The following is a 20,399-nucleotide window of genomic DNA, read 5'->3' as shown; positions in this document are numbered from 1 at the left end:
ATGTATGTGGAAAGTCTTTTTTGCTCCATAGCCTCCCCAGCAACCTCTGGGCAGCAAAGCAGAATAACGTGGTATAGTGCAAGAGGAGTCATTTCACTTAACAGCAACTGCCAAACCCTTCCACCATCATTTGTGGCAGGAAGGTAAGTTGAGGAGTAGATACATTGAGTACATGTGTGGTGTAAACTGAAGTGTCATTACTGTGTGCTGTAAAACCTGGTGTGATGAGCACTGCTGGTCTGATCTTTCTCTGTGCATCCCAGGGGGGTTGCCACCTGATATCTAAAAACTCTCGAGAGATTCTGACTTCTAGATTACATTTCCTGAATCAGAAAAGGTTTTGATTAAAGGCATCACCACCTCATGACTATTAGATGACTACTGCCAATGTGTGGGTGTATACAGACTTGTTCCAGGTTGCAGTGCTTCTGTAGCTTAAGAGGAACTGAATAAACACAAGCAAATGGTTTTGATGTTCCCTGAGCCAAAGAAGGGATTGTAAAGGCAAAACACAGGGTTTCATTTTGAAGGCTAAGCAGCATTTCAATATATTTGAGCCTGTCAGCTAGTGCTCACTGGCAGCTCTGCTTTTGTGACTGACACTATAAATTAATTTTCTGCCAAAGTACCCAAGTAACTGAGCTCTTGTGTATCGCAGTACTGTTGTTTCAGGAACACAGAAACAGGTGTCTTATCTTCAGAGGGTTTGGAGCTAAGGAAGATGGAGAAAGAGTGTCTAGGAAATACAGAAGCAGCTCCTGTTTTTTTAGCTGTTGAATCACTTCCTTGAATAATTAAGGCTTCCAGCTTGAATTAGTGATTGGAGTGAGGAGTATCATGGTGTGGAAAGGATTAGGATTCAGCACCAGAAAGCATGTCACATGAATACTTCAGCGTGTTTTGGGTGGCAAGGGTCTGACATCATCTCAGAGTGCTCTTCCAAGTCTAGTCCAGCTGCAGCTGGCTCAGACCGTGGACCATGATCTCCTTCCCTGAGGTGTGGTAGCTGTACATGCACACATTTCTAATCGGAAAGAAACTGATTCCTTCATTGTTCTGGGGTTCAGTTATTTCAGTTCTGTAAGGGCTCTTACTTTACACTTGGGGAGCTCTGTAAATAAATACATGTTATGAAAAATGTTCTTTTTTCATCCTGTTAATTTGGTGCCTCTTCAGAACAAAATGTTATGTTCTGTCTAAACAGAAGTAATTTGTATGCAATATCTTCTACAATTACAATCTGTTAATAATTATTGCCGATTTGTGGTTAGCTTAAAACATAATAGATTCTGTGTGTGTGGTTTTTGATGAAAAATAGCCATTGTACTGTCTGTCAGGCTTCTATTTGCCTCAGGGTTCACTCTGAATACAGTGTATGGAACCAACTGAATTGGATGCTTCATGCCCTCGGCATTTGTTTTTGGTTACTCCTCATGTGTCAACTGTTGTGCTCATTTTCTTCTCATTAGTATTGATACTTGCTTGAAGATGAGATGGCCAGATTCAGTTCTCAGTTACTCGTGTGCAAATCCAGCAGAGTAAGATTTTGACTTAATGCTGTAAAATGGATCAGAAGTGTAATTCTGTGGTGCTTGCAGGTTTCTCTTTAAAAAAAAATTATCATGGATCAATCAGTGGTAAGCTATGAAATGAGGATGTTGGGAGTTGAACACCGTGTCATGAATCACTCATAACCTTCTTTGGCATTTCAATAAGGGTTTGTTGTTACCTTGATGTTTTCCACAGGTTGTGACTTCTGTGCTAAAATTAGCTCTTGCAGAGGGTAAACCTTAACAGTAAAGAGATTAACAGCTGAAATGTAGTTTCCTGAAACCAGGTGCTCCACTGTCCTTTTTGAGATGTTTCTTCCAATAGTAAATTGTGCAAACTTGAATTGCAACTATCTCTGTAGGAGATCCGATCCTAATGGGATTACAGAGGAGGACAAGTTCTTGGGAGAAACAGAGCTTGGAACTGAGCCTGCTTTTCCTCTCTCACTTTTGGATACTTGTGGCTTGAAGGTAAAGAATAAAAAGTGCTCTCCCACCTGCTCGAGGAGACTTTTCTCATCTCCCTAGAGCTCCCTAGAAAAAGCAACCTGGCACAGAGCATTCAGCTGCCTGTTGGGTGTCCACCTGCCAGCTGGCGCTCGTGCCTGGATTTGCTTATTCAGGCTGTGACTCTTCTGGCTTTTGCCGTGCTTGAGTTCCTCCAGCTATTGACCATTAGCTCTGGTTTAACAAAAGGGCAGAGGCCAGTTGGAGATGCAGTGATCTAGGCAGTAATCTAAAAGCTGCTTTGTTGCCAGGAATGTCTGGTTTCTTTGGCCTTACAACCTTGCAGTGTGTCGCCTTTTATTTTTTAACTGGCTTGGTACAAAAGAAGCCAAGTTTATTGTGGGCTGTCTGCTCCCAGGTGTTAGACATATGCTCTGTAGCAGTGTGAAAGACAGAGGAAAAGTAATCCTAACCTTGAATCTGGTACATCCAGCAGGAAACACTATTTCTACATGGACTTTTGATTAATACAATTTCCAATATTTAAGTTAAACAATATATTTTGTTGTTCATGATGCATCTGATTCTTCTTGGTGACTATTTGCACCTTGTAGCACCTGAGTTTGTTTCTACTAAGAGAATAGCAAAGGCATCAGTTGGGGAAGGGCTGGTGGCTGGAGTGTTTGTGCATCTATCACCTGCTTTTGTTCAGAAACCCTCCAGCCAAGCAGCTCTGACAGACAGCATGCTCATTCCTCAAACACTTGTGTAAATGCAAGATATTTTAGCAGAATGTATGGGAGTATAGAGAGAACCCATGAGCTGAACTGAAGAACTACTTGAAAATAATACAAATATTTACTAATGTGTTTACTTTTCTCTTTTTTTTTTTTTTTTTCATATATATATGTGTATATATATAAAGATGGAAGTGAACCCAAGCCTGGAATTGTACCAACATGTTTTTGCCTTACTTCTCCAAAACTTATTGGAACAATAAATACTGGTTAATAAAATGTAATTCTAAAGTTTTCACTACGTAAAAAAGCCAGTTCTTAAAGAATGCACCAGAAAGGACCTGCCCAAATGAAATGTTTCAGAGATGAGTTGACATAAGTTTGTACCAGCTCCTACTGTGAAGTTTCTTTACACAGTATTTTTAAGCAGCCAAAAGCTTTTGCACATGCTAAGTGCTTGCCAATTTTCCTTTTTTAAATTAAATCAAAGGCAATTTTAAGTTACATGATCCTGCAAAAAGAATCTGAATTGGTAGCTAAAAATTGCTTTTTGTAAAATGTATTCAAAACACAACTGTATTTCTTGGAAATATTTTCATAAAAGGATGTACTCCTTGAGTCAGACTATGTCTGCAGTGTTTCAAACAGAACAAGGAGCTGAGTGAGGAAGAACTGCAGCAAACTCCACTTCATTTCCCATCCACATCCTTTTCTGGCACTTCTTTGTGCCTGGCTTTATGCCTTTATTTGTAGGAAGTCAGAAGTTAACCTCTTAGCTTCTGATTTCCTGACCAATTCTTTTCTATCCATTTAAAGTGGTGCTTAATATAACTCACATTCAGAATGTTCCAGCTATTTCTACAGTAAAAGGGAATTTTCTGGACTTTCCAAAATGTCCAAATTTAAAAAAAATACACCCAAAATTTCCAAATTAAAAAAAAAAAAAGCCAGCAAACACAGAATTCTTGGCACAGAATCAGGCTGTTGAGGACCAGTTCAGGTTTGATGATAAGGCAAAAGTGAAAGTTCAAAGGCTTGTCTTTACATGTTGGACACAAAGAGCAAAATGTGGGAGTGAGGAGAAAGGCAAGGGCAGGAATTCTGGTTTATACTCATCCCATTGGAGAAAATAGTCTGGAGAAGGTGAAGGAAGATGAATTACTGATTCAGATCTCTGCTTTGCAGAAGCAGGCCCTGGAAGCTTAGAGCAGCTTTACTGTGTTAAGAATGACATAGTTTTGGTCCTGCTTTCCAGCTCACTGAGAAATTGTAAATGAATTTTGCCTTTTGATCTGTCTTTCAATCGCAGAGTTCCATAGCAGCTTCTTGGAAGGGCCTTAATACCTTGTACAATTCAAAACAGACTTCCTGGAATTGGAAATTACAGAGAAGGGTGAGGAGGATTGGTGAAGTTAGCCCATGACTGTGTGTGTAGACAAAGACTGGACCTGGACTGGCCTGGAAAATAACTATGAGGGGATGTGAAGAAAGTCATAAAAGTCAAGATTAGTCAGAGATATGTAGACTTTGCTTGCAGTTTCTTCTCTCAACAGAAGCAGGGATCATCAAATGGAACTATTGGAGAGGCAAGTTTGGAGGAGAAAAAAAAACAAATTAAAAAAAAAAAATTAAAACTGGATTTTCTTGCCCCAGAATGTTTTGCATCTATAGCATCTGTGTAGGTTTGAAGAATGACTGGACGAATTAATTAGAGAAAAGTCTTTGAGAACTAATAAATGTGTAGATGCCATCTCAGGCTGGGAACCTGAATGAGTGGAAACTGGAAGAGAATTCAGGAGAAATACTATTATACTGACTGCTTTCTGTACTTGTACCTGACCATCTGTTGATTCTTATGGGTGCAGAAATCTGGGTTAAATGAGCTTTCATCCTACCCGCTATGTTCATGCTTACATCAACTGGGATTTAGTGTGCTGTCCAGGAGAACATTCAGTACTTCTTTTGCTACTGAAATACTAGTGTGCTTGGCAGTATCTTGCCTCTTACACATGCAAGTCTGTCAGCGTGATTGACTCTGATCCCATGAGTTACTTTGCATTTGCTGCAGGTTGGTCCCTGTGTGTGGTCCTGTCCTGCGAGTCAATTGGTGCGTGGTACCTTGCCCATGCATCAGGACCTGCAGCAGTCCACTGGATATTCCTTGCTGTGAGCTTGAGATAACTGAAGGAGTAGAACTTGATGATTTATATTTCTTTTATTGCCAAGGTTGGCCTTATATTTAGTTTTGACAACTTTACACGGGCTTTCACAAGCTTTGCGCTCACACCGAGCACTTGAACACTGCCAGTTTGGTTGTTTCCTGGAGTTTTTATACTGAAGTGTGCACATACGTTATAAGTCATTAAGAGTTGGCAGTTTAAGAAATTCAAAACAAAGGATGTAAAATTCTCTGGGTGTACAGAAAGTTATGTCAGAGTGAGGAATACCGTTATCAGGTGTTGGTACTATCTCTTAGCCTACACTGTTTTGCTTTCTGTGTTCCAAGAGATGAGTAAGAGAAGGAGAATGTAAAAAGGATGCAAAAAGTCTTCTCTTTTCCACGTACAAACTTAGCTAAGGTATATATGACTTGCAGGGTTTTATATTTAATTTCTTTTTTGCTAAAATAAGAAAATAACTTTGTTTATCTGCTTTTGAGATGTGTTCTTTTTCTCTCTTCCAAAATGCCATTATTTAGCTCCCAGTTATGATGAATTATTATGTGCAGTTGCTTTCTTAATTGTTTAGGATGCCCACAGGCACTAGAAGAGAGTATACAGGAATTTGTAACATTGGATATATCTTACAAGTGATATCAAACACAATAATGGTCATACAGTCAGCTTGCATGCATACAGAGGGGAGTGTATATTAGTACTTAGAAAAAAACAGTTAAGAAATCTCAGGGTGTTTTATATCAATATTATGGCATGGTAGGTGTTGATGTGACCTGGAGTAAATGAGTGAGTTGCCTGACTTCCTTTTGCTTCTGTTATTCCTGCTGGAAAATTGGGTGAAAATGGGGATTTATTTATTTAATTTTTTAAATAAACCAGATGTTGCTTGACCAGAGCTGTTCTTGGTAAAGGAAAAGAAAAATCCTTTCTGCAATGTAGCATAGACATGAAGAGCAAGTACTAGAATTACAATCAGCAAAATCACAGCAGCATCAACATGTCTGGATATAGTAATTTTAGTTGATTAAATAATTTCATTGCCCTTTATGGTCCTTCATCACTATATGTTTTGTTATCAAGTGCTGATTCCAATCCAAGTAGATGAAAACAGAAGGGGTAATGTTTGTTTAAAATTTCCCAGTGGATCAAACTACAGAAGAAATTTAAGTAGCTGCATATTCTGCTTTTGTATAGATCAGCAGGACAACATTGCTAATGGAAAGCTTGTATTTCCAACGTGATTGCTGATGTAAGAAGCAGCATTTGTTTGCTAATGAAAGTATAGCCCTATTTCTGTCCAGCCTGTGCAGAGATACCCAAAACAAAAGCCTGTGATGCTCAGTTGGGCTGTAGCTGGAGGCATTTGAGGTTGCATCAGCTGGTTCTCCAAGGCCCTTCTCTGTCTACTGGCAAGGGAGTGTGTTATATGTGTGCCAGGTGTGGGTGGGTTTCTAGCTTGGAAAGCTGCTGAAATGATGGTGCTGTTGCATCTATGTTCTTGCTGGGTTAGGTGGTAGAAACATTGCTGTGGTAAGGAGAGAGTGGTGAGGTGTGTGCACATGGAGCAGCATTCCCAGGCTGTGGGAGAGGGAGGGACTGCTGTGGCCTCAGCCCAGTGTGCTTCCCAAGCAGGAGAGCAGCAAGGTGTTTTTTAGCTAGAGGGTTGTAAGTGGCCTTTGGAGCAAACTCTTGTGTGTGCTTACAAGGCCGTTTTGAGGTGATAAAACTCATGTGCTGTTAGGGCCCTTGAGTGCTGTGTGTGAGACCAGGCTGGGAGCTGCCAAACTGCCCTCCTCAAGGCCTTCTCACACCCCCTGGGGATACTTACCACGGATTAATCTTATCATCTCTGGCAATGCACAAAGAGACTGGCAAGTGCAGCCCATGGAGGGCGTCAGGCACCACCAGCTCAACTAGAATAGAAGGGTGTGTTTCAGCCTTTCAGGCAGGGCAGAGTAATGCAACAGCCTCTCACAGATTGTTCAGCATGAGTGCACCAGTATCTGGGGCACGATGTGAAGGTGAAGGCAGAGAGGAAGGAATAGCCAAGATCAGTGTGCTGTCAGACCAGAAGAGATGTAAGAGGAGTCACATTTGTCAAAAACCAATGTATCTCACTTTGAGTTGATTCAACACCACTGTGACCTTGCAAAAGGTGGCTTAATATGTAGTTTTTTCTAACTAATTTGTTTTACCTTTCTCTTTAAATTATTTTTGTTTAAAAAACAAAGAAACAAAAAAAAAAAACCTAAACAAAACAACCAACCCAAACCTTTTCAAAGCCAAGACCAGTGCTGAACTTTAAATTTGAAAAGACCTAAAGACCATCTACTCTTGATCTCTCTCCCAGTCTTGGATGACAAAGGGATTGGGAGGGAGATAACTTGGGTGTCCTGCATTACCTGGTAGCTCCTCTTTCTGGTCCCAGTGTAGTGATCTGCTTTACTTATCCAGCAGGAAGCTTTTAGGAAGTGCAGTTCTTACATGCATTTACAAACCCCTACAGAAAATGTTACTCCTGGCACCTGGAAGATGCAGATGGGAGAACCTGTGGTGTACAGCTGTGGACACCTCACAGCCCCATTAGTAGATTTCTGGCAGTCATATCTGAAAATGTGTAGTGTGTCTTGCCACTCACTACAATCAATTTCCTACCAAGCCCTCTGACCACAGAAAGGGGGGCAAATCACATGGGACAGGGCTTGTTTGTCCAAATGCATACTTGGCTTCTGGCAGCATTGCCCTGCCCTACTGTTTGGGGTGTCATGGAGTGTGCTGGGGACTGAAATTGAAGACCAGGAGAGGAATATGTTAAAAGAAACATCAGTATGTATTAATACAGCTTATCTGCTGGCACTGCCTGCATGTTGTAGGATGTTAACTGTGTTAATCTCCTTATTATTTGCCTCAGCAGCTGAGTATACCAGGAAGGTCTCCAAGTTTTATGACTTCTGCATCCTACATCCATAATATGGGATAGAGAGGGCTGGAAGGCTATGTGGAGGAAGTTTAAAAAAAAAATTTAAAACACTGAAGAGAATTAAAATAGGGAGCCCTTTCTGACACTCCACAGGGTACCATATGTTTCCTTTCTTTTCACCATTCCCAGAGCTTACGGCTGCCTGGTGGCCATGGGCTGTGGCTGCAAAGTGCAGAATTGTTTCTCTTCTACTCCAAAGTCTGGGTGTTTGGCATGGCTGTCATCCTTTGGTTTTTCTTCATCAAGTTTATTGCTGTGGTTCTACCAGGAACCCTGACATGCTGGCAATGCCACAAGCTGTTCAAGGGAGGTAGGTACCTTATCTGTACTCTGCCAAGTGGTGGAGTGTTAAGTTTGTCAGCCAGACTTCTCAGGACTGGTCTAGCCTGCAAAAGCTGCCTGAATAGTAGTGTCGCTGTCCCCACAGTGGTCTTAGTTTATAAATTGAGTTTTGTCCTAAGAGGTTTGCCTTTCACTTCAGAATAGGTATAATACGTAGTTGATGCAGCTTGTTCCCGGACTTTTCTTACTTGTTAATCAAAGTGACTTTCTCAAATCCGTTCAACAAAAGACTGAACTCAGGATTAAGTATGTAATGACTGTGGATGAGCAATTATTTATATTTATATAGGCATAACTCAAGGCTGTGTGTTTGACTTGCACTCTGTACATGTTAGCATTGCTCCTGGATAAAGTCCTGAGCTGAAGGGGAGCATTCATTCCCAGAAACTTGGTGTTAATTCAGTCTGCATGTGATTCTTCCCCACCCCCTTGCTCCAAATTATTAAAAAAAAAAAAAAAAAAAAATAGCCATTGTGTGGCTAACTGGAGCCATTTCTCAATCTTTCTTGTGAGAGATGGTAGATTATATTATTTTATAAGGTCAGTGTGGTGAATTCAGTATTTCCTACACAGCAAATCAAATATTTAGCCTGTTCTGGAGTTTCTTTTATGTTAATTGAAGATACTTTGGGAACTGAATTTTTGTATCTTGATATGGCTGCTAGCAAAGCACTAGTGAAATTCATTTTCTGATAATTGCATGACCTACTGTAGCAGTGGATTAGGTGTGTTTTTTTTTTCCAGCAGTACATTTTTACATACTGCTGCATATCATAGATTCGAACTGAAGTCAATGAATCATGACAGTGAACAGATTTAATAGACAAATACATTAAGTTGGCTAGAAACTCTAGAAGACATGTAGAAAAAGAGGATGGAAAAGTTATTAAAGAACTCAGGACCCCTATCAGAAACCTGAAAACTAGTGGTTCTGCAGCAAAGGTAATGCATAACTGTTCCTTAACAGGAGCAGAGATATCAAATTCTCCTATCTAGGTATCAGCAAGTTTTTTTAAAAATGCTGGGAGCAGATGAAAATACTCAACAAAGACAGAGCAGAGGGCAATTAAACACTGGATTTACTACATATTCTACATATTTTGTAAATTATTTTTTTTTCAACATCTGTATTTTGAGCATATGAATCTGATGCAGTAGTTCACAAACATGAGCCAAGGTTTGTGGATTTCCTCTGACCAAACACCTCTTTTCCTGGATTAAGCTTGAGGTATGGGTAGTACTTCTCACCTTATACATAATAGTTCAGAATTTAAAAGCAGTGCAGAAGCTTTATTCATAGCAACATAACCACTTATATGACCACCTTAATGTACCTGATGTCTTTAATCAAAGAGATAGATAAGTCTTTGAAGAAAAAAAAATTAGGAAATATTTTACAGTCATGTAGATGTTAATGAAGTTTGCTTCATACTTCTGCTTCAGGGCAACACATTACTAGACAATCAACTGGTGATGTTATTCCCCATTACAAGTGTAGAGAGTTTTGCATTCAAAACAGTGCTAAGAAAGTGGAATCTTTATTTGCAGTTGTTTTTTTACTATTAGTTCTGTTATATCTCTGTGTCAATGCTGTAGCTTGTTTTCTTATTTCATTGCTTCAACCTTTTAATGCCTTGGTGTTGAGAAAATGCAGTGCTCAGTGCCTTTAGCATCGAGTCTGAAAAACTGGTTGTCAGAGATATGGAAATAAATGAGGTTTAATAATATTAGGAATGAAAACCCTTTGGACAGAAGATAGTAGAGTTAATTGGATAAAAAACAGCTGGAAACTTGAACCTAAGTTCCTATTTTGTATTATTTGGGAGTAACACAAGTTCATCAAAGTTTCAGGAAGCAGTGGTCACCCTTATCTTGGTGGAAAGGATGCCCTGGAAGGGCTCCTCAGTGCTGCTGCAGGCAGGAAGGTGGGAGAGACCCTTCTAGAAGAAAGGAAAGCTGGAGCTCAGCTTGTTCCATGTGATACTTGCAGAAAGAGGTCAACAGGCAAAGGAACCTCTGAGAGGAATTGATACCTACTTAAATTTAAGCCAGCAGAACTGATGGATCCAGCATTAAATTTAACTTCTGGCAGGGACCTCTACTCTTGGCAGCTGCGTTCACAATGTTATGTGAGAGGCACTTGGGACTCAGCATAGATAACACAGTGGTTTGAGAGAAAACAAGGGTGATTCCAACTTGGTCAATGTTGTGGTGCTATATTGGTAGCCACTTGAAATGTCTGCATACCTTGGCAAAGGGTTTCCGTTGTCTTTTCTGTTTTCTGGTGCCAGATACAGATGCTTTTCACTACTAAGTAGGCGGACAGTGAAATCTGTCTTAAGCAGTAGCACAGCAGACTGGTAGCTCAGTTTAAAAGAGTTGATCTTGTCAAGGCAAAACTAAATGACAAAAGTGATGATGAGATGGGTTTTTAATTAATGGAGTTGCAACATGTTCTAATTGTGGAAGACAAAAGCAAACTAATCAGACCCATACTTTGTTTTGTAGTGCTCAGAGCAGACACGCTGGGCTGTGTCCCTGCTATCCTGCACGTGGGAGAATCGTGTGGAATTCTGCAGAGGCTTGTTACTTTGTACCAAATGTTATGAACACTGAAAGACGTGTGAATGAGTTTATAGAACAGAATTAGTTGCTGGAAAGCAAAAGGGAAAAAAAAAAAGGCACTCAGGGTAAAGTTGCAGAGCTCAGCCAGAGTACTTAGTTGAAACAAGTTAAAACCATGTAAAAAGGATACTTATTGTCCAATTTGCAAAAAATTCACAATGAGAAATCAGAAAAACTATCAATTTGTCATAGTTATGCACACTAAGTAAAAATTAAAAAAAAAAGCATGCATGCCACATGAAGACTATGTGCACAGGGGAATGCAGCTTTGCTGCTACAGCAGGATGAATCCTCGGCTTGAACAAAAGAGAAGAAAAGGGCCTGTGTGTGTGCATGCACATGTGTGGGCACTGAGGGGGTTTGTTCAGCTTTAAAAGACCTTTGTGCCCTGCTAGCCTTCAGACAGCTGAGCATTGGGCAAGTCTCCTACCCTCATTAAGAACAGTTTTGGTTGCCCATGTCACTGCTCCTATTGCCTTTGCAGTTCTGAGACTCTGAGTGAGTGGCTCATAACCAGTCAGGGGGCTGCTGTGATTGCCCCCCACTCCACCCCCATGGGGTTGTGAGGTGGAGGAGCTGCTATGATTGCCCTTGCATGGGGCATCTGGGGAGCAGGCTCTGTCTGGCACCTTTGCTCTTACCTGAGATGGGAGCAGGGTTGAAGCAAGCAGTGATTTTTTCTTAGCTGGCAGGTGACAAGAACTTCCAAACCCAGGTTTTTACAACCCAAAAATTTATTTTGGGTATTATAAATTTATCTCTTTTTCCTTTTTTATGACTGACTGCAGATTTAGGAGTTTGCAGGGTGCTTCCTCTTATTGACGTTTCACACCACTTTGAAAGGGGAACTGTTAACCTGGTCCAAAAGCAGAGATGATTCTGGGCCCCAGCAGCACAACCCTCTTGCTGTGTGCTCTGTGGTTGAAGTCTGCTACCAAGGGTCTCGGCTGGAGGTTGTTCTCTGAATTCCTGTTTTTAGCTTGCAGACATACGAGCACATGAAGTAAGAGTGCAGCCCTTTTGGCTTTCGAATCAGGGAGGTGAGGAGAAAGGATGTAAGGGGTTTTGAAACAAAGATAGATGTTCAGTTTCAAGCTTTTTTTTCTACAACTTCCTATTTTGATTTGCATTAGAGGCAGGGGCTGGTTGTATTTATGGTTTAATGAGACACTCTCTCCTTAATAGCAGAATATTATTCACAGGAAGAAATGAGTTATTGCTGGTTTTCTTCTTCTTTCTGTTCAGTTACTGTGGATACAGCGTGTAAGCTTTAGACATACTTCCCCTTGAACAGTACACGCAGCTTCCAGTTGTTATGCTGAAGCTGCTGAAGGAAAGAGGTTAAAGGAGCACAGCTTTTAAAGAGAGATTTGTTTGCTGCTTGAATTCCTACGGATGCAATGAGCTTTCGCGGGAGATTCAGAAGGGAGCCCAGTGAGCTGCGGAGGAAGAGAAAGACCATTAAGAGAGTGAATCAAGGAGAAATTCACAGACTAAGCTGCGTGAGTATGCACTCCTCCTTCCATCTCTTCTACAAAATTGCTTAGAAATTACAGCCCAAGCACTCTTCAGACTACATGTAGGAGAGAATAGGATTTATTCCTTGGTATGTACATAGGATTGATGGATTCTCATCAATCTGTGTGATGAGGCACTGAACGATGGAGCATGATTACTGAATGATTACTGAGATGAAGCATGGGGAGTTTAGGAGGTTACAGAGCTTGAGTGCATTAGGGAAACTTTTGTATAGCATCATGTTGTCGATCAGACACATATTGATAGTGGCCTGGTGTGATAGTCTCTCTGGCACCTGCTAATGCATGCTTGGTCATTACATGAAAATCAATAATGCTGCTTCTGGAGCAGAAAGTTATTTGGTGCTGTTTCAGATCTCATGATCTGCTATGGGCCATTTGTGTGTCTTGAGGCCAGGAGGAGGAGGAGGAGAAAAGCCACTGTTCTTCTTTTGTGAGGACAGGGTTTATCCCTTGGTGGGAAGCTGGAATACGGTAGGCTTTGCCAGTGCTGGCTTTGGGCAAAGGCTGCATGTCCTGGAACTTGGCCATGTGACACTGGGCAGCTCAAATCAACCACGGTGGGTCTGAGCTTTCCTGGCTGCAATTGAAAATGTAGGCAGTTTTAGGTGAAACACTTGGAGCCTTCTGTTGAGGAGCCATAGACAAGTGCTGGCTAGCAGCATGTTCTCTTAACTTGAGAGATTACTTTAGATGTCAAACATATAACAGCTTTCATAAGGATGATTTAGAGACAATGGATCCTTTTCTTCATGGCAAGAAGTGTTTGGTTTTCTTCTGTAGTGTTGTATATCCAATTACGAGCTGTATTTCTTGTGCATGCCAGAGGCTCTTTCAAGGCTATTTTGCATGTGCAGTTTAAAAATAAATATCAGTGAGAAGTACACTAAAGACTGTAATTCTCATTAACTTTTTTTAAATGGGAAGGAAAATAACTTTGCACTTGTAACACTTGGTCACAGATTGATTAAGATAGTTGAAACACAGCCTAATACCATGTTTGTGTTTTGCGTGTGACTGCCATTTTGGATAGACATTTTATATGGAAATTGGTCTTTTTTACTAAGCTACAGAGTAGTCCCTGCTGCCCTGAGCTACTGACATAGAGTTGAAGATACCAAGTTTAAGCTTCATGGTCTTGGTTTCCAAGAATGAATGTTGGTGGTGCTGCTGAAAGCAGCTAACCCTGGCAGTTCCCAAGACTTAGTTAGGAGGCAGGCACTGTTGCTCGACTTAGCCACTTAAATCCTGGTTAGGAAGGATTTTTGTCATTGTACAAATCCTGACTATATGTAAACAGGGTTCACCAGAAGTGGTTGAAGCTTTACAGGGAAGTATGTCTGGAAATGAAACAAAGCCTAAACAGTAACAATAAATCAGTAGCCTGTCTGTAGAAAAAGGAAAATACTTACTTTTACCAGTATTTTCTGGTAACAGAAGTTGAGAGTTTGTTAAATTTAGTGGTGCCAAAGAACCTTCAATTTGTTGTGATGTCTGAGAATCAATAAAATGTATTGTGCTCTGACCTAAAAATTAGAGCACTAGTAGCTGTGTGCCTGTTGCCTTTAACTTTAAATAGGTAACATGCCTCTTTCATCAGAGGCTTGTGGTTCACACTGCGTTTCCCGTGAAGTGGCTCACTGCTGTAATGTCAAGGACATAATTCATGTTTTCAGGAGAATCGGTTTGTTCTGATTTCTGTTCTTTTCAGGCGTAAGATAGATTAAGAGGTGGCCACTGTGTCATGTTACTCTGCAAGTGTATTTCTCAATAGTTTGTTTAGCCCTTAGGAAACACAGGCACACTTGGCTTTACTTTTGTGGCTTGTGACCTGTGTCTTTCTACCCAATATTTCATAATTGGAGCATGTTAAATCTTTGGCCTACAGGCACTTTTTACTATCAACTAGGAGCCAGTCTCTCCTTCATGCATCAGTCCTTCGTGCCCCCGGTGCTGCAGATTTCAAAATGGTGTTTGCTCCCAGTGCAGCTGTTAAAGGCTTTATTCACAAAGTGCATTTCTTAGTATACTACATTTAGATCTTTGTTTTCTGTAGATGGACTTGTATTATTTTCTGGAAACTCCTTTTTTTTTTTTTTTTTTTGTAAGACTAAATATGATCTGATTAAATTTAATTGATTGTAGGTTGCTGATTGAGCTCAGTGTGGCTGACCAAATTTTACTCTCATTTACATTCTGTGTGTAAATGATCTGATAGATAATGGATTGGGAGAGTAGTTGATGTCAGGGAAATTGTGAGAGCTGAGTTGATAATGGTCATGTATAGCTTATACTAATTTTTACAGATAAAGCCTCTGTGGAAATATTTACAATTACTTATCAGATATCTATAACTCATGAAGAGATACATAACCACAGTGTAGGCAGAAAAAAAGAGCTGTTCGCTGAGTAAAATGAGGTGGAACAGCATATGTGAGATGTGCCCCAGAGGACAGACACTTTGTAAGAAGCACTTGCTGGAAGTCAAATGGTAATTTTGAAGTTTGTTTAGAGGTAATGCAATGTTTTTGTAGTTGTTGTTGCTTCATGGGTTTCTGAAGAGGTTGAGACCTTTTTAAAAAAGCTGTTTGCTTTGCTACAGGTCTACGACTCCATACATCTAAATGTTAGTATTTAAGTGAAAATGGGCTATGTAGCTTGTTTATGTACTGTGTTGCAACTTCATTGTCAGACTTACAACAGTGATCAAAGTCTTTAGGATCAGAGCACAATATAATGAACAGACATTAGAGCTTTCCCTTAGGTCCTTAAAAAAAGTCTCTGGTGTATTCTAAAAACAAAGTCTTCTGAAAAGAAACCTTTATTTTCCAAGTAAATAAAAATGTTTAAAAGACAATTTTGTGCTGTGCATGTCTTTACACCACTGTTTTAGCAGCAGATTGGTGCTAGATGAGGCTGGTGGTGGAGAAGGTGGTGTAAAAACACCTGGTGTATCCTCCTTTCTGTCCTTCCCCTGAGCCTGTACAGAGCTGACCCCTGTTCATCCAGTTTGCACAAGCATAGGACACTGGTTTGGTCTGATCTTGTTGTTATAACCAGTTCTAATATAGTTGCATAGAAGCTATAGGTGTCATAGCCAGGTTTCTATCTATGCTGTGGGCGTTGTCTGAGTGCCACTTAAGGACAAAAATTTGCAGTGTCTTTTTTTAATGTAGATTTTCCTTAGACTACAATGACTATATGTAAGTCAAGTTATATATATTTGTGTGTGTGTATATACACAGACACAGTCAGAAGTGCTGTTTATGTAAACTTTGTACTGAAAGCTTAAAAGCTTTGGTCAGATTCACTACTTGCAGGTTGCAGGATGGTTTTGTTAGTAGTGTTCCTGTTTGTAACCATGAATCTGCCCACCTGAGACCATGCTAGAAAAGGGAAACATGAAGCAAAGAGTGTTTACAGAACAGTTGAACTAGGGTCACTCCAGCATCCCCTTTCTGGTCCTCAGGGCAGGGCAGTTAACTTCTCTTTCCCTGGGGTGAAGTAATTGCTAATGAGTCAAGTAGCTGTGGAGAGCTCCATGTCTGTGATGGCAGGTCCTCTCTACTCCCCCACAGCTCTCACCCCTTCTTCCCAATCCCCTTCCAGTTCATCCTCCCTGTCTGTTCAGATGTCTGTATGAAGATGAGTGAATGGCATCTTTGGCTCCTGCTTGCTTTCTTTATGAATAGATTCAGCGTGGTAGCTTTAAAGAAAACCTTTTGTTGCTATACTGCACTTTTTTTTCTGGCTAAGGTCAGGTGGGGGAAGTGAAGTGACTGAGTGTTGCCAGGTTAGAGGTCTGTGTAAATTAAACTTAAAAAAAACCCTTAAGATACTTTAACAAGACTTTCTTGTTTTTCCCCTGAAGTGACCTGTGGGCAAATATTTAGTCTAGGCTTCAGAAGTACTATTTAGAAGCTTTCATTTTTGACATTTTGAAAAGTTAGTACATGAAATTTAGTTTGAAAACTTAGAAGTTTATTTAGAGGTCTTGTTTTCAGCAGCAAAATAGTGCTGATTTTAGTAATTAAATTTATCTCCTTCCTAAAAAAGGGTTTCTAGCTACTGCAAAAAGACAGAGAACAAGTAAGCTGTTTTCTTGTTGCCTTGAATATTTTGCAGACTATACTGGTAGCTTTATTTAATGTCAAAAATGGCAAGTGCTGATCATTGAAGGTGCAAATGTGTTCATGCCCCATGCATACACCTTCCAGATTCAGAAAGCACTGCAGCAAGGCTGCAATGCCAGGAGTATGATCATGGCTGAGAAACAGAATTCAGGAAACTTACAACTAAATGGAGCATAACATAAAGCACCTCCTCTCTTCCCCCAGCATGGGTGCTTTGCTGAACCAACACGTTTTAACCATGAGTGAGATAGTTTTTATCAGACCTAGTGAGTGCTTTCAAAATTCATAATTAAAGCAATGATAAATTCTAACCTGAGAAGTGAAAGGTAATAGAGCAGGTCACTCCCAGTTACCTGAGAAGAGATCTCTGTGGTTTGAGTAGTCTTAGCCCTGGTTGCTCGTCAGTCAGTTTGGTGGAGATGTTACATGTCTGGGTGCCATTGAAGCCTCTGCAAGGGCTGCAGCTGGCCCATCAGCTAAAATGAGAGGTATTTCCATTTTTCAAATATTTAATGCACTGAATTAACTTACAATAACTTTTAAAGCTGGAAAATATGCTAAATAAGACTTTACAGATTTTAATCCACAAAATAATCACAATTTCCAATGCAAATAATTAGGATTCATCCCAGCTGTATTTGTACAAATAGGTGTCATTTAGTCTAGCAAATCCCTTCTTGGTGTCAACATTTTCTTTGAATAAAGAGGCTTTAATGAAAGAAAATTGCTTTCAACTTCCTGTATTCCCAGCAGGATCTTCCACAAGTTTCCCTGCTTTTGCGCTGCTCGAGCTGACAGGTACTATAGCATTTTGGAAACTAATTTCTCCTTCACTAGGAATTGGGGCACTGAATCTTTTTGTAATTCTTTGCCATTTTTTCTATACCAGAAACTGGCAATCCCCTTAATAAAACTTACTGGCATATTGGCTTCACCACTGACACTAAAGAGTCTATCAGTTGTTCTGTACAGCCCTAAAAGTCTGGCTGGATTCTTTCCAAATGCAATTCTCCAAGGTTCACTGAAAAACATGACAAATTAAACATTTTGGACCTGACAAGTGAATGTGTTTTAGGGTGGGAGTCTCTCAGAAATTTTTCTTTGTACTCCTAATTTTAACAAATTTGTTGACTGTTTTTCATATACTGAGCCAAATGTAGTCTTTGTAATGTGGCCAGAGAGTTTGTTGCCTGTATTTAGATGCATAGCAGGCCAAGCAGTTGTAAAAATGGTGAGTTCTAAAATAAAAGGAGGGACCATCTGCCTGCTGGTTCTGGCTCTACTTCCCTGTCCTAAAACCTTTTGCAGACCTTGAATTTTCTCCCCTGTGCTTGAAATGCAAAACTAATTTTCCTTGAAGAAAATCTGTAACATAATGTGGAGTGTTTTGGAAGCAGAGATAAGGCAGGCCTGTGGGGTGAGAGTGTTTTGAGTTGATGAGACCTGTGACTCCCAGCTCTGCTGCTTGTGAGGTTGGGGACACCATAATCCCCATGTGGCTGGTGTTTCTCAGCTCCCTGGGGTGCAGTGCTGTCATGGGACTCGCTGTCAGGAGTGTGTTGGGTCATCTGGGTGCTTGCCTGTGATCTCAACTGGTGGGGGTAAAAAAGTGCAGATACCCTTCCCATAGAAATCATCTCAGGCATCACACAGCTGTGCTGCCTAATGGTGAACAGAGATGTACCTTGGTCCTACAAAAAAGCAGAAGTTTTGGTGACTCCATAAAAAGAAAATGGTTGTCTAGTTTCAGATCCTTGAATATTCAGGCAGCTGTGGCTTGCACACCTCTGAGCTGCTGGGCAGCCTGTATCTCTAGCGTGTCTGAAGACAGGGTTAAATTCAGTCTTTATGCTACATCTCCAAAAATCATGGAGCCTTGACTGTTGTTTAGCTTCAGTTTGGACAGGCTTGGCAAAGAAATAATTAATTTAAATTGACCCACCCTGATGGAAAAAAAATTAACTACATATATTTACAGTATAAAAAACCCAATAGGTCATGTATTGTGCCAGAGACAGTATTTAACTGGGGAGAGGGAAGAAAAGGAAGAAGAAATGTGAGAAGCACTTCACATTGATGTCATCCCAGGAAGTAATTTATTTTGCTGTTGTAAGTTTTAGTAGGATTGGGATTGGTTAATAGCATCATTGAGAAGTCTATAAAAATGAAGGTGATGTTGTTACATCAATAAGTGGTCCTTTCCCTTAAGTCTGCCCATCTCAGTATTTTAAATGTATACTAGAAAGAATTGTAATTTTAGACAAGCCATAGCTTGGGTGAAAAATAAAATCAGAGTTCTGCTCGATCTTGACCAATCTGGCCATCACAATTCTTTTGACTCTCTTTATGAACATGTGGTGGATCCTCCTGTCATGAAGATATTTTAGTCCAGGTAACTCAAGTCCACCAGTGTAAGTTCTTTCTGTGTATCTGTTTCTGTAGTTTTCTTCTTCCTGGCATGGTGACAAGAAGAAATTTATTTAGACATCTGCATTAAATTCAATAAATTTTAGATACTCAGGATTTGGTGGGAATCATGCCTCATGAAGATATTAGAAAACCATAGCACTTGGTCTAGTTTATTTTTAGAATAGGGAAATGCTTGGGATGGCTATCCCATAATTTCCTGCCTTAGTGAGCGTTCACAGAAATAGAATTCAGGAGGATGATATATAAGTAATTTTATCCTATAATTATGAAGAGAAGATGGGTGCTAGCATCAGTGCACAGGCTGTGCAGCTGGAGGCAAGCCAGGTACCGTATCTGTTTCTGTAAAATCATTAAGTGGATACTTTGGGTCATTATAACTGGGAAAAATAATGCTTTTGTACCTAGACCAGAAGATGATGGCAATCAAGCTGTACATCACTGGTGGAATCTGTTTCACCCATGTGAAATTAAGTAGTGGTTATCCTTCTGTGGTGTTGGCTCTAGTGCTCATTAAGGATCTCTTCACTGTTCAAAGAGAGTTTGGAAAAGTTGGCTCAACAATATACAGAAATGCACTCCACAGCACTGTCAGGGTAAATGGTACTGCTGTGATTGTTGTAGCAGGTGAGGAGTAGGGAAGTGCCTTTTTACTACATGTCTTCACAACCATTTCAGTGCAACCAAATGTAATTCATTACTCACTTGAGATAGAGAATATAAAAAGCATTATAAAAACCCAAGCCAGCATAATTGGATCTTGGCACAGATTGCTAGGTTGGCCTGTTTCCAGAAAGAACAGACAAGTTAAATTGAGAAGAGGCAGGACTATGGTTATTAAATTAGCTTTAAATCAGCCCTTCTCATTTACAAATCCATGCTAGAGCTTGCAGGGAGAAATTTGCTAATCCAAACATCACTGCCTCTGTCTGCCTGTGACGAGAAAACTGAGCAGCCGTTCCAAGCCTTCTAGAGAGAAACTGCTAACAAAACCAGCTGCCACCTCCCCTCACAAATGCAATGCTGAGCATTGCAGTGCTAAGCTTGGCCAAATCCTGAGTAGTGACTCTACAAAGGATGGAGACTTTGTCCACACTGCATAGTCTTCAGATTTGTAAGAACATACAGGATTGATAAAGAGATGCATCATGTTTATTATATTGTCGTGCTTGATATTGGCAGGGAATGGGCTAGGTTATCTCTGCAGTCAATGTATTGACAAGGATGGGCTATTACTTGCATCTCTGATTTATGGGAGTTGCCATAATACCATACTGCATTGTTTACAGGATTTTGCTGTAATGCCATAGAAGGTTGAATGGCACTTGTTATTTCATCAATAGAAAAACATCACCATAAATATTGAAGTGCTTCACTGAAGAGTTTTTTGCAGTATGGCTGATATTATCACATCTACTTATATTTAGTTACATTTTGGATGTA

The 20,399-nt window shown here is 40.2% G+C and overlaps 1 protein-coding gene across 10 annotated transcripts in view; it reads left to right on the top strand.

The window, feature by feature from the left end:
• Positions 1-20,399, top strand: part of DOCK10 (dedicator of cytokinesis 10) — a 146,680-nt gene that overhangs the window by 33,157 nt on the left and 93,124 nt on the right. Inside the window, exon 1 of one of the 10 annotated variants that reach the window (XM_051626316.1) lies at positions 12,259-12,360. The exons of the other annotated variants lie outside the window; for them this stretch is intronic. Coding sequence (XP_051482276.1) covers positions 12,259-12,360 — 102 coding nt within the window. Of the gene's footprint in view, positions 1-12,258; positions 12,361-20,399 lie in introns of those variants that run through there. 10 annotated transcript variants of the gene reach the window in all.

Source organism: Apus apus, chromosome 8 (assembly GCF_020740795.1).
Source record: "Apus apus isolate bApuApu2 chromosome 8, bApuApu2.pri.cur, whole genome shotgun sequence".
In the NCBI taxonomy this organism is placed as follows: domain Eukaryota; kingdom Metazoa; phylum Chordata; class Aves; order Apodiformes; family Apodidae; genus Apus; species Apus apus.
This window is presented reverse-complemented; position numbering and strand designations above follow the sequence as displayed.